Source organism: Sphaeramia orbicularis, chromosome 1 (genome assembly GCF_902148855.1).
Source record: "Sphaeramia orbicularis chromosome 1, fSphaOr1.1, whole genome shotgun sequence".
Taxonomy (NCBI): Eukaryota; Metazoa; Chordata; class Actinopteri; order Kurtiformes; family Apogonidae; genus Sphaeramia; species Sphaeramia orbicularis.
Genome location: NC_043957.1, coordinates 15,033,942 through 15,047,818, shown reverse-complemented (window position 1 = coordinate 15,047,818; position 13,877 = coordinate 15,033,942). Strand labels below are relative to the sequence as shown.

Here is a 13,877-nt window from a genome sequence, read left to right as displayed (position 1 = left end):
GTTCGCTGAGATTAAAGCTGCAAACGTTATTCAGAAATGACTGAGTCTCGTTATCTACTGTTGAACTGTTAACATCTTTCCTCAAACACAGCCAAAGAATTAAACAGAAGATGAGATATACTTTATCAATCCCTCGAGGGGGAAATTCAAAAGAAGCGCTGATGTGTCTTTGTTCTCCTGGGGGGGGGGGGCAGGAGCAGAAAAACAGCAAAGGAAGCTGGTGGTGAAGTTTACTGAGACCATGAATATTGCCCTGAGTTGTGTCTGTCAGGTAGCACTCACTCCCAGACTCTACCAATGCAATGAAGTGTTAAATGATCAAATTTTGAACTTGATGACTTTGTGAAAGAGGTGGATTTTTAGGTGTTAATCAGTTTTCAAACAGCAGGACACGAGCGCTGCCTGAGAAACACTGTTCAGGGGAAAATGGCCTTGTTTCCACTGATGCAGGACTGAATATATCTGACCCCTGAACTCAATTATTTTCTTGGTCTGATAATCTAAGGACCAGCAGAGGACTGACATTACTGGTCTGGAGGACAGATCCGCTGTGAGCGCTCATCGGGTTCTCAGGGGTTTGTGGGGTTTTTTGAGTCCAACGTGATGCATGTCAGTCCCCAAACCATGCTGTTCCATGCAATGCCATGGGCCGTCACCAGTGCATGCAGAGCTCAGGCGGACTGCGGTCGAATGGGGAGGGTCCGCTGGGTTTCCAGTCAGACCAGCTCTGACTAGGACTGGAGGGACTGGGAAGGAGAGGATGACCAGGCTTCTCTACATCTGCATTGAACCAACAGCAGGAAAACTGCAGATGCAGCGAAGCCGGCGGCAAGCCTCGATGCGCTGCTGAGCTGCCAATCACCGCGAGGGGGTGGGACCACAGGTTTCTCTCAGGGCGAGGATTAGCGGTGGTTTGTGTATATATTGTCTGATGATCCACAACAAAGGTTTGGGACCAAGACTGGGCCGCGGGACTGTTTTTATACATTACCATTAAATCTGAATTCACTAAATAAATTAAGTATTTCAATACAATTTGACTCTGGTCTGTTTTAACGTTTGTCTGTTTATTGAGGTTCCTACAGACTGTGAGGTTTCAGAGTGTGTTCACTTTACTGGGTCTAATAAACCTGGATCCAACCTCCATCTGTCAGCATCTGTACTGGACGGAACTACCTGAGGATGTTTGTCCTCTCAATAGTATGGTTTGTTCAGTTCTGGTCCTTTGCACCGACCTGAACTTTCAGATGATGAAACTTCAAGAACCTCCATCCAGTCCAGTTTCCTACAAAAACCACCTATATGTCCCAGGATGTGGAGAACTCATAGATGTGATAAAATCTAAGGAATCTCAGGTCATATAAACAAGAATTAGATGTCACTGACGTTGCCTGTCTATATGGAAACTTAAGACGCCTTTGCCATCCTTATATCCGTGTCTAGTATTATTTATGGATCAACCTAAAATTTTTCCAGTTCCTCAAATCCTGTAGACCAGGACAAGACTATCTGGGACCAGGACAACCCCATCTGTGAACATCCCTCCCAGTTTCAGCCATGACTAAAGACATTGCTACGTTCATTCGTCTTTATCTTGGATGCTGTAGATCCAACTTTAGCAGCAATTACTGACATTCTGATAAAGTAGAAAAGTTGTTTTTTTAGCTTTGGATCCTAGTTCTGATGCTGATCCTAGATGAACTGTGGAGCTTTTCAGTGTCCAGAGGATTCATGTTTGTATCATGTTTTATTTTCTATAGGTCTGTAGTTTATTCTACTGTTAGAAGAGAATATGAAGACACTGTCACTCCATCCCATTAAGAATAAAGATTTTCATTTGTTGGTTTTACCATAAAATTCACAAAATATGGAGGATTCTAGAAAACTGCTGTAGAATGTGATGATTTTAATTTATTACACCATTTTATTAGGTTCATGTTGTATTCATTTTCTATATTTTATTCTACTTCATACTGTATTATTTATTGTTGTAATGTTTTTAATCTTGTTATAGTTTGTTTTCATTACACATTCATTTAAGGTTTTGTTTTTATCCTTTTGTACAATTTACAGTTTGTCTGATTCACTCAGTACCAGATATTACTGATTTAACAGACTGCATTTTATTATTATTATAAACAATATTACGAATAATAATAATAATAATAATAATAATAATAATAATAATAATAATAATGCGTGCAGAGGAACAGTGTGGTCCAGCGGTAGCAGTGGCGTCAGATGCCGAAGCGCCTCAGCAGCAGATCAGAGCGACACATCCTGTCAGACACTTTTCTACCTAACTGCTCTTCCTCCTCGCCTTCATCTACACGTTAAGTCGTCTGTTACAGGACGACAGACAGATGGGGGGGGGGGGGGGGGTGCTCTGCCAGAAGCCAGGTTTGCATCATTCCAGATCAGATCTGATGAAGTCGGACCGAGCTCACCATAGTTCTGAGCTCCCGGAAAACCTGACGGCTTACAACAAATCCTGAGCGGGACAAAACCCTTCCTGTTCCTGTGTTAGCCTACAAGCCAAAACAGAGGGCACAGTTAACCAGGTGAAGCGGGTGACCTGCGAGAGGGGGGCGGGGCCTGGACCAGGGTCATCCGGCTGTTATACCACCTTCAAAATCTCAAATAAAGTGGATTAAAACCTTTGAGATGACGTCACCAAAACACTTTGATTTGAAGGAGGTTCTTCTCTATGAGAACTGGTCTCTGGTGGATCAGTTCTGGTCCTGACTTCAGGTCTGGAGAATCACATCTAAACTATGTCGTATGTTATCAAGCAGAAATACATCTTCAGTGGGTTTGATGAAGATCAGGACCAGCTTATTAGAGGACTCAGACTCTTAGTGGGACTGGTCTAGTAAAGGTCTGGTTCTGATGGATCTTCAAGAGTCCAGATCATGAACTCAACTGGTCCACATGAGTTCACATGAGGAACTTCGACTCATGATTGTGACTGCCTCAACTCAAAGTGTTTTGGAGAGCCTGAAAGCAAGAGGGAAAGAAGAAGAAAAACCACAGAGCAGATAGAAACACGTTATTAAAGCAACAACAGAACAACACAACACATCCCAAAACACAACACATTACAACACACAGCACAACACACAACACAACAAATCACAACACATCACAATACAACATATTACAATACACAGAACACAAAACAGAACAAAACCCAACACACATCACAAACACTGAACGTCAACATAAACTGACTGAGTGGACCTGCAGTCTGAACTGGGGTTTTTTTTGTTTGTTTGTTTTTTGCATTTGTTACTGTTTCATATTTTATTGCAGATTTTTCTAACGTTTCACATTCATCTCAACACAGAGTTTTACAGACTCCTGAACCTGGCATTGAACCGACAACCACAAACATCAGCGTCACTGTCCAATGACAAAACACAAACTACTGGAGCTTCAGGATACAAAGGAGATGTTTTTATGTGAAGTAACACAAAATAATGTAAAAAAGACAAAATAATAAAAGATGAAAACCACAGGACACTAACGGTATGAACCCACTGATGATTCTGCTCAGTCTGTGAACTAGTGATGTGTGGATCGATACTGAAATATCAATATCTCCAAAACCAGATCTTTACACTCTAGAATCGATTCACAAATCAAATATCAATACTCTTGATGCTTCGGTCGTTTGTGGTAATGTATATCAGGAACACAGTGGAAAGTGGTTAAACTATTGGGATCTTGTCCAAATGATATGCCATTGGTGGGAACTACTTCTTCTTCCACCTGGGTAAGTGTGTACTGCGTCACACTTCAAAGCAAAGCAGCAGTGAGATATCTGGGAATGACTGCCACTTCTGCACCAGCAGAGTCTTTTCAAAGTCAGGAGAGGTTCTGAGCAAAAAACGGAACAGACTGAAGGGGAAGACAGTAAATATGTTATTGGTCCTTAACAAAAACGTGTGAATGAGGGAAAGTGTCAGTGTTGGATGCTTTTGTTGAAGTGTTACATGTTCAGTATTTTCATGTTTCATTTTAACACGTTCACATAACATGACTTAATATGCAAGTTTTCATTTTTAGAATAGTTCTTAATAATTAAACAATAATTACTCTCATGTCTTGTATTCTTTATGAAGTTATGATTTGAAATATCCTTTTTTTTTTTTTTATTTTCCAGACATTAAAGCAGCGTATGATGTTCATCACCAATTTTTCATCAAATCTGTAAAACCAGAGTGATAACCTAAGTATCATGAATCCATTAGTCTTTCCGTGATTACGCACCTGAATCACTTCCCTCACAGTGAATAACTTCGAAGCTGACTCCATCACAAGTTGCCTGTTTGTTTACGTACCAAACCAAAACCAAACTGTCACTCGGACCTTGTGGGAATTCCACGCAGCAGTAAAAAGCAATGAAGCCATTTCCATGTTTGTTGCTGCTGTGGCCATACTGTGACTGCGTGGAATTCTGAAAAGGTATGTAAACAAACGGACGACTTGTGATGTAGTCAGCGTCAAAGTTGTTCACTGTGAGGGAAGTGATTCAGGTGCGTAATCACAGAAAGACTTAGGCTATCACTAAGATTTTACAGATTTGATAAAAAACTGGTGAGGAACATCATCCACTGATTCAAGTCTATTTGTACAAAGCATTGGTATCGAATCAGTATCGCTGATGCCAGCCCGAATTTTACTCAGTACCGGATTGGAAAGGAAATCTGTGGTATCGAACATCACTACTGTAAACCAGAGGATCATAGGAAAAGAGGCAGTTTCACTAAGGATCACACGACAGGAAAGAACTGTCAACACAGAAGGAATCAGAACAAACACCGAATAAAAGAATGAAAAATAATGTGGTTGTCAAACGTACGGTGGCATAAATCAGTGCAGAAAACATCTCACAACGATGAAGATCCACAGATTCTCCAAACAAAACAAAAAAAAAACAAAAACAAGGACCTAAGAACCTCCACAAGGACTCCACTGGTACCCAACCTGGTCTGAAGGGCCTAAATGAATCTGTAAAACTCCTGAAGACCAGGTTGAACAGATTTAATAAAAAATAACCCAGTTTCTGTCATGAACGGGTTAAGTCTCTGTGTTGAGGCAAATGTGAAAATGGAACAACTGGCCCTGGTTCTGAACCTGGATGTGGTTCTGTCTAAACTGAATTAATCCCTCCTCCTCCTCTGCATCACTTTCTCTCTCCGCAGTGCACAGTCATGGGTCGCTTGTGCGCATGCGCACCATCGCATCCTGCTGATCAATAAATCTGGCCCGGACTGACCCGGGTTATGAATTAAAGATCATTACTGAGACACAACCCGGACCAAGTCTGATTTAAATGAGACTCGAACCACTCGGTCTGACCTAGCGGGTCTGATCCGGATCGGTACGTTCCGGTCAGTTAACGCATTACTGCGTAGCCTCACACCCACCGCCCGGCCCAGATGGGTCCGGATGGGTCCAGATCAGGCCTACCTGGCGCACCGTCCGCTCCTTTTCCGCCTTTTGGTAATCTTCATCTGGGATTTTATTTTGGCACAAAACGTCCTGGTCCAGAAAACCCACCGTTCCTGTGAGGGGGGGCCGGGGCTGGGCCTCTCACTCCCGCAGGACTAAACCACCATCTACGGCTCCTCTACTGAACCCAGGGTCCGAACTGCACTGGGTCCACACCGCACCGGGACCCACCGCTCTCTTCTGCAAGACCGGGACGAACCGAGCCCACGAACACACGAAACCCGGGTTCGACCCCCCCTCGGAGAGTCGGAGTGCTCATTAAAACGTGCGCGGCTCCGTTTACGGGCTCGCGTCCAGGTCCAGGTCCGGTGGTCCTGATGCTTTCTGAAGAAACTGGGCAAAAGCAGATCCAGACCCAGCTCAGGCTGCCCCGGGCCGCTGTTAGGGGGGGGGGTCTGGGATCCGCGTCTCTGTCTCCTGTTTGTCCGCACTGCAGCTCCGCAACCGACCGCGTCAAACCCGCACACGCACCGCGGCGCGTCCGCTCCGCCCCACCACAATAAACACCAGCTTCCGGACCTTCAAAATAAGAGTCCGGAATATGTCAACACTAAACCCGCTGGTCTGGACCACATCCATCAGAACTTCTTCAAACCTGGACCCATGTGAACCTTGTGTAGATTTAACCTCCAACACTTTATAAAGTAAACATTTAAAAAGTGAAAATTTAAACCATTAAACACTGAAGTGTCAATAGGAACCATTTGACTGAATCTGAACGAAAATAGACAAAATCCAGACTCAGACATTCTCACAGAAGAAAAGCCTAAAGAAGTCAACCTCAGGTCATATTGATCTAATGTGAAGATAATTAAACCATTCAGTTCAACAACAAGACACTGAACACAATGAAGTGTAACTCCACCCTCACACCTTTCTGTGTCTTATTGTTTGGACTCAATGAGGAATGATATGAAATATTGCTTATTCTTAAAGTGGATTGATGTCTTCATGAAACCAGAACTAAACCTAACACTAATCAGTATATTGGTCCAGAACCCAGGCTGTAATGGACCAGCTCATACTTTATATCTGAGGTAAAAACACTGGATAATTCACCTCAAAAGCATCTAATCCAGCCCAATTTCATCAGCAGTCAAATAACAGCATAAACACCTATAACTAATGACAACTCCAACTTTTTCTTTTAGTACAAAACAGTAAAATTACATTATGAACATGATTATTATTAAAAACTATCCTTTCACAAAAATGTGAATAGGTACTAGAGAACATAGGTACCAGGGAACATAGGTACCAGAGAACAAGGGTACTGGAGAACATAGGTTCCAGAGAACATAGGTACCGGAGAATGTAGGTACCAGAGAACATAGGTACCGGGGAACATAGGTACCAGAGAACATAGGTACTGGGGAACATAGGTACCAGGGAACATAAGTACCAGAGAACATAGGTACCAGCGAACATGGGTAATAGGAAACATACAGGGTGGGGAAGCAAAATTTACAATGAACATTTAGTTGTCTTTTCTCAGCAGGCACTACGTCAATTGTTTTGAAACCAAACATATATTGATGTCATAATCATACCTAACACTACTATCCATACCTTTTCAGAAACTTTTGCCTATTTGAGTAATCAGGAAAGCAAACGTCAAAGAGTGTGTGATTTGCTGAATGCACTCGTCACACCAAAGGAGATTTCAAAAATAGTTGGAGTGTCCATAAAGACTGTTTATAATGTAAAGAAGAGAATGACTATGAGCAAAACTATTACGAGAAAGTCTGGAAGTGGAGGAAGCAACAAAAAACGTACCAAAGCTTTTATTAAAGCTCTCAAATCCAAAATCCTAAAGGATCCAACCAAATCCATGAGAAAAATGGCAATTGAACTTGAGGTAGACAACAAGACCGTTAGAAATGCAGTAAAATATGATTTGAAGTTAAAATCTTACACAAGAACACCAAAACACTTGTTGACAACAGCAACAAATCCAACTTTAGCAATTTTTGGGAATCATGTTTATGGCCGCCTTCTAGCCCAGATCTAAACCCTCTGGATTATGCTATTTGGGGCGTTTTAGAACATGCTACCAATAGAACATCACACAGCAATGTCAACTTTCTTAAAGATACTATTAAAGAAGAATGGGAGAAGTTGTCACCCGAATATTTGAGGAACACTTGCGCAAGTTTCAGGAAGCTTGTGAAGGCAGTTATTGAGAAAGAAGGAGGACACATAGAATAAAAACATTTTCTATTATGTAAATTTTTTTGTGGCAAATAAATTCTCATGATTTTCAATAAACTAATTGGTCATACACTGTCTTTCAATCCCTGCCTCAAAATATTGTAAATTTTGCTTCCCCACCCTGTAGGTACCAAAAAACATAGGTACCAGAGAACAAAGGTAGTGGGGAACTTAAGTACCAGAGAACATAGGTACCAGCGAACATATGTACCAGGGAACACAGGTACCGGGGAACATAGGTACCAGGGAACATAGGTATCAGGGAACATAGGTACCAGAGAATATAGGTACCAGGGAACACAGAAACCAGAGAACATAGGTACCAGGGAACATAGGTACCAGAGAACATAGGCAACAGGGAAAAAAGGTACCAGGGAACATAGGTACCAGAGAACATATGTACCAGGGAACATAGGTACCAAAGAACATAGGTACCAGAGAACATAGGTAACGGGGAACATAGGTACCAGAGAACATAGGTACAAGGAAAGATAGGTGCCAGAGAACATGGGTACCAGAGAACATAGGTACCAGAGAACATAGGTACCAGAGAACATAGGTACCAGGGAACATAAGTGCCAGAGAACATAGGTACCAGGGAACATAGGTAACAGAGAACATAGGTAGCGGGGAACATAGGTACCAGAGAACATAGGTACCAGTGAACATAGGTACCAGTGAACATAGGTGCCAGAGAACATAGGTACCAGAGAACATAGGTGCCAGAGACCATAGGTACCAGGGAACATAAGTACCAGAGAACATAGGTACCAGGGAACATAGGTAACAGAGAACATAGGTAGCGGGGAACATAGGTACCAGAGAGCATAGGTACCAGTGAACATAGGTGCCAGAGAACATAGGTACCGGGGAACATAGGTACCAGGGAACATAGGTGCCAGAGAACATAGGTACTGGGGAACATAGGTACCAGAGAACATAGGTACTGGGGAACATAAGTACCAGAGAACATAGGTACCAGCGAACATTGGTAACAGGAAACATAGGTACAAAAGAACATAGGTACCAGAGAACGTAGGTAACGGGGAACATAGGTACCAGGGAACATAGGTACTAGAGAATATAGGTATCGGGGAACATAGGAACCAGAGAACAAAGGTACCGGGGAACATAGGTACCAGATAACATAGGTACCAGGGAACATAAGTACCAGAGGACATAGGTACCAGGGAACATAGGTACCAGAGAACATGGGTACTGAGAACACAGATACACTCCTGTTAAGTGGAACTGTTATAGTCTGAATGTCTCAGTTGATCATTTACACATGTACATTAGAACTCACAGATCACAGTAGATCTATAAATCTACAAAGAATGCAAAGAACATCGTTAAAATTGCACATATTTTTCTAAGACATTTCAGGTTGTTCATAGGCTATTTGCACTTTCTGTGGAAGGATATTTTGTAACTGTAAATATTTCATAATTTGATTTTACTTTTGTACTTTTTAACATGAAAACAAATAGAACGGTTTGGACTTGTCCTTGTTTAGGTAATTATGCAATTATTTTACTGGTCTGGCCTGTTTGAGACCATAGTGGTCTGAATGTGGACCCTGTCACCTGTCAGTCACCTGAACTAAAATCACTTTGACACCACTGATGTTCAATGGTGTCAACACTTATATATTCAGTGTACGTTTTGTACTTTGTGGCTGGATGTGGACCCTTTGGTGTTTCAGTTTTGGCCCACAGACCATATGTTTGACACCTCTGATCTAAACTAAAGACACCAGTCTGTTGTGAATTGATGGAGGTTTTGTGTTAAATTCTAAACAGAAAATACTGGACCAAAGTCTCCATGGTGCGTGTAGGTACTTCCTGTTTTCAAGTCTAGTGGACTTCCTTGGAGGTGCTGGTCTGTCCCACGGTAAGAACAGCCCCTGAACGCCTCACCATCCCGCTCGGCTTCAGGGCCTGGTCCGACCAGGTCCCACCAGGTCCGATCCGGTCTGACCCGGGTTTAACAGTTCATAAGCGGCCTCATTAACCATCGGACCACGCGGAGTTCCGATCCGGACCCGGACCCAGCGGATCCACCGACACGGATTCCGTTTGTGATTAGACTCGTCCGGTCTGGCGTCTCATCGCGAACCAAAGGGATCTGGATCCGGATCCGGGTGCAGCCTCGGGCCAACCACCTGTCTGTCCGTCTGTGTGGTGTCTGTTTTCTCACCTTTTCCGTCCGCAGCGAACCGAGCCGAACTGCATCCCCTCCCTCGGCTCCATCGCCATCAGCATCAGGACCACGGTCCTGCTCTTCTTCTGCGGATCCATGTTCCAGCCGCGGCTCCACAGCGACCCCTGCGGCCAGGAGCCCACACTGGATCCGGACCAGGAGAACATGAGGAGAACATTTACATTTATGCATTTAGCAGACGCTTTTTCCAAAGCGACTTACAGGGGGAAACCAACGAAATCAATCAATCAATCAATCAAATTTTATTTATATAGTTCCAAATCATAACAAAAGTTATCTCATGACATTTTACATATAGAGTTAGTCAAAACCAGACTCTAAGCCAATTTACAGAAACCCAACAGAATCCTCCAGGAGCAAACACTTGTGACTGGTGACAGTGGTGAGGAAAAACTTCCCTTTAACAGCAGAAACCTCGAGCAAACCCAGACTCCTGGAGGATGGACGTCTGCCTTGACCAGTTGGGGTTAAAGAGAGAGGGTAAAGGAAGAGAAAAAGAGAGAGCGGTAGAGGTAGAGACTGGGGGAGAGAGAGGGGGGGGGGGAGTAGGGGGAGACACATGAATGCAGTTGAGGATAAGTGAGTGATGATGATGAAGGCAGGAGAGAGGCAGGACCACAGCAGCAGGTCCAGAGATGATCCTGGGAAAACTTGTGATGATCCAGGGAAAACCTTATTAATATATTTAAAATGGAATGAACATGGATGAATATGAACATGAGGGGAACCTGAGCCTTCACAGAACATGTCTGAGAGAAAGGAACTCAAACACAACAACGTATCACATCCAATAAAAACACACACAAACAAACAAGGACGAAAACGTTGAGGAAGAAAATGAAACACTAAAACATTAAAAATACCTTAAATGGGTGATAATTAATGGTCCTCTGCCCAGATGTTTTATTTTCACTTTGCTCAGTTTTGTCTGTCAGTTTTGTCAAAGAAAAGCAATGAATCTTCACATCGAGAAGAAAATGTGAAATGTGTGAATCCTTCAACAAACCTCTGCAGATTTTAATTAATGTAACGACGACCAATCAAATCATGTCTAGATGTAAGAGTTTGGATGTTTTATTTCATTATTATCTAATGAAGTCGTGCACTCTGTGTCTAACAGGATGTCCACGTGGACCCAGAATCCAGGCAGTGCATTCAGGGACTCATCACTAACACTACATTTGTCACATAAAAACATTCTGTTACAGTCGATAAAACCACACAGAACAGGATGACAGCTGGTCTCTACGGATCCACATCTCCATCTGTTGGATTCATTCATTCATCAGTATTGAAACTCACTCACATTAACAGTAAATATTACAGGTATAACAACTGTGACATATGGACACAATGGCAACCATAGACCTGAACCCACATCTGAATCCATTCTTTTTTTTTTTTTTATCTTTTACGTATAATTTGAGATCAGTTTATAAAGGGGGTTTGGGGGAGGGGGCGTGGGTATGACTTGGCTTAGATCAATTTATATTTCTATTAAATTTATGTTTTAAAAATGCATTGTAAAAATCAGTAGCCTGACAGCTTTGGTTGAACAGTGTATAACAGTATAACCCCTTGAACATGTGTCCCTTGTTCTCTGATGTAGAGTGATGCTGTTGAAACAAGAGAAGTTTGATAATCAGAGTCAGATAATATTGAAAATGCAGTCTTTTTGATTTCACATAAATTAGTTAGTTCCTCTGTAATAGTAATAATATTAAATTAGTTTGAACGCAACTCAGTTTTGTGGGAATTGCTGACACAACAGTCTTCTAAATATACAAATTCAACAAATTATTTTTTAAGTGCGCGTCATCTCCTTCAAAATAAGCCCCAGGAATTTGCATCAATAAGCAAAATTCTCTTCAAGACACATCAATAACAAATGCATTCAGTGAACACTGGATATTTATTTATTTATTTATTTATTTATTTATGGACTGTTTTTGTAAAACAGTACATTCTCTCACTTTAGATATTTGATATGTTTTCCGTGTTTTACTGTGAATAAAACATCGATATCAATAGCTTAATTGCTCAATGTGACATTGGCTGGCCGTTTAGCGGGTGGAGGACCGTGAAATGAGGAAGGAGATGAGGCAGAGGCAGGAGATGGTGTGGTCCACAATTTTTAAAAATATTTTCAATAATATCTATCTCACACAAAGTGAGAGTGCTGAAAGTGCAAAGGCTAAAAAAAGTGCAAGTGCTGAAAGTGCAAAGGCTAAAAAAGTGCAAGTGCATGCAGAGCTTGGAGCAGCAGTGTCTTCTCCAGCAGTCAAAACCACAACTGATGAAAATGGGCGCCTTTTATATTGTTCAACTTAACTGGCTAAAACCACTACAACTACATAGGGAAGTTACAACTCAACATAAATTGCTAAAACTAATCTAAAACCTCCATAACTAAAACCCTAACCATAACCTATCTAAAACCCAAGCTAAATATCTAAAACTCTAAATCTAAACACCAAAGTTAAATAAAAACCCATAAACCAATAAAATACATCTCCAGACTCCCCCACACAATTCCCTGGCTTGGTCCAGGCCGGAACCTTCTTAAGGGCTGTTGTTGACGCTGGTACACTTTTTACTGACGGACCTGGACACAAGGGCAGGGTAAGTACAAACATTAAAACACCATTCACTAAAACACTTTAAAATCCACTCACACAGACACTAAACAAACTAAACTTAAATACTGCACATTTATATTGCACTTTATCTTTGTGTCTAATTTGTGTCTCCTTTTCTCCAGGGCCAAGCAATCATCAATCAATTAAAATACAAGCACCACTGGATGTAAAAACTGAAAAGGAAAGACAATAAAATCAATAAACTACTTTAAAAAACCAATTGCGTGCAATTACTCTGTTTGTGCAAATATGTTTAAAGTGCTGTGCTATAAACTACACGTGCAAGTTAAAGTGCTCAAGTGAACACAGGTGTCTGCATTTGGTACTTAAGTGACACACGGCTGTTTGTCACACTCAATTTAAATTTCCTTCAGGTGTGAATGTGCAAGTGACTGGTTGTTTGTCTCTTTATTTCAGCCCCATGAACTGGTGATAAGTCCAGGGTGTACCTGACCTTTGACCCACGTCAGCTGGCATAGACCCCAGTCCCTCCACAACACTCCAGAAAACCAATGAATGAATGAACACATGAATAAGATTCACAAATCACTGCATTTTGTTTTAAGCATCATCACAACTTATACTGATATGCTGAACAATAATGACACTAATAGGTGATGAATTTACAAAATATACTTCCGTAGATTAACCATCACCACAGACTGTAAATGTGATCAAATGAGCTCAGCCTTTAATATGTATAACTGTGGGCTAAACTAGTTAACATTAGTTGGTATCTTACCTTAGAGGACATACACATTTTATTTTATAGTTATATTTCATAGTTTATTTCATATTATTTCATAGTATATTTCATAACCATATTTCTTTCTCCTGTAGTTTAACAGCATATTTAAAGACATTAATTGACATTTGTTTGACCTTTCAAGGTCATTCAAGGTCAAAGGTCATAGCACCAAATGAAAGCCCATATGTGACTTCCTATGCATTGCCATTAGTAATTATATCAATATCTTCAGCTATTTTCAAGTTACAGCAGTTTGAAATTTATCCCATTATAAACCAACAGGGATTTGAAAAATGTAAAAAATTCATAAAAAATTTAAAAAATCTATATTTCTCAATTCTTTGAACACACTTGGTAGACCTTACCCCAAGGAACCTCTGCTATGAATTTCAACTGAATGTGGCTGACGGTTTTGGAGAAAAAGTTTCTTGAAAAATTCTTTACAGACGGATGGACGGACGACAGACGACAACTGATACCAATAGTCCATTGGACCTTCAGGCTGTTGAACTGAAAACAGAAAAAACACTAGAAGCACT

General features: G+C 41.4%; 1 protein-coding gene across 4 annotated transcripts in view; it reads right to left on the bottom strand.

Moving 5' to 3' along the window:
• Positions 1 to 10,049, bottom strand: part of ttbk1a (tau tubulin kinase 1a) — a 53,009-nt gene extending 42,960 nt beyond the window's left edge. For 2 of the 4 annotated variants that reach the window (XM_030155694.1, XM_030155772.1), the window contains exon 1: positions 9,929 to 10,049. In XM_030155694.1, the coding sequence (XP_030011554.1) occupies positions 9,929 to 10,028 (100 nt within the window). In that variant the 5' untranslated portion in view covers positions 10,029 to 10,049. Of the gene's footprint in view, positions 1 to 2,447; positions 2,538 to 5,475; positions 5,976 to 9,928 lie in introns of those variants that run through there. The other 2 variants (XM_030155942.1, XM_030155859.1) reach the window with 2 other exon arrangements.
• Between the last annotated feature and the right edge of the window lie 3,828 nt (positions 10,050 to 13,877).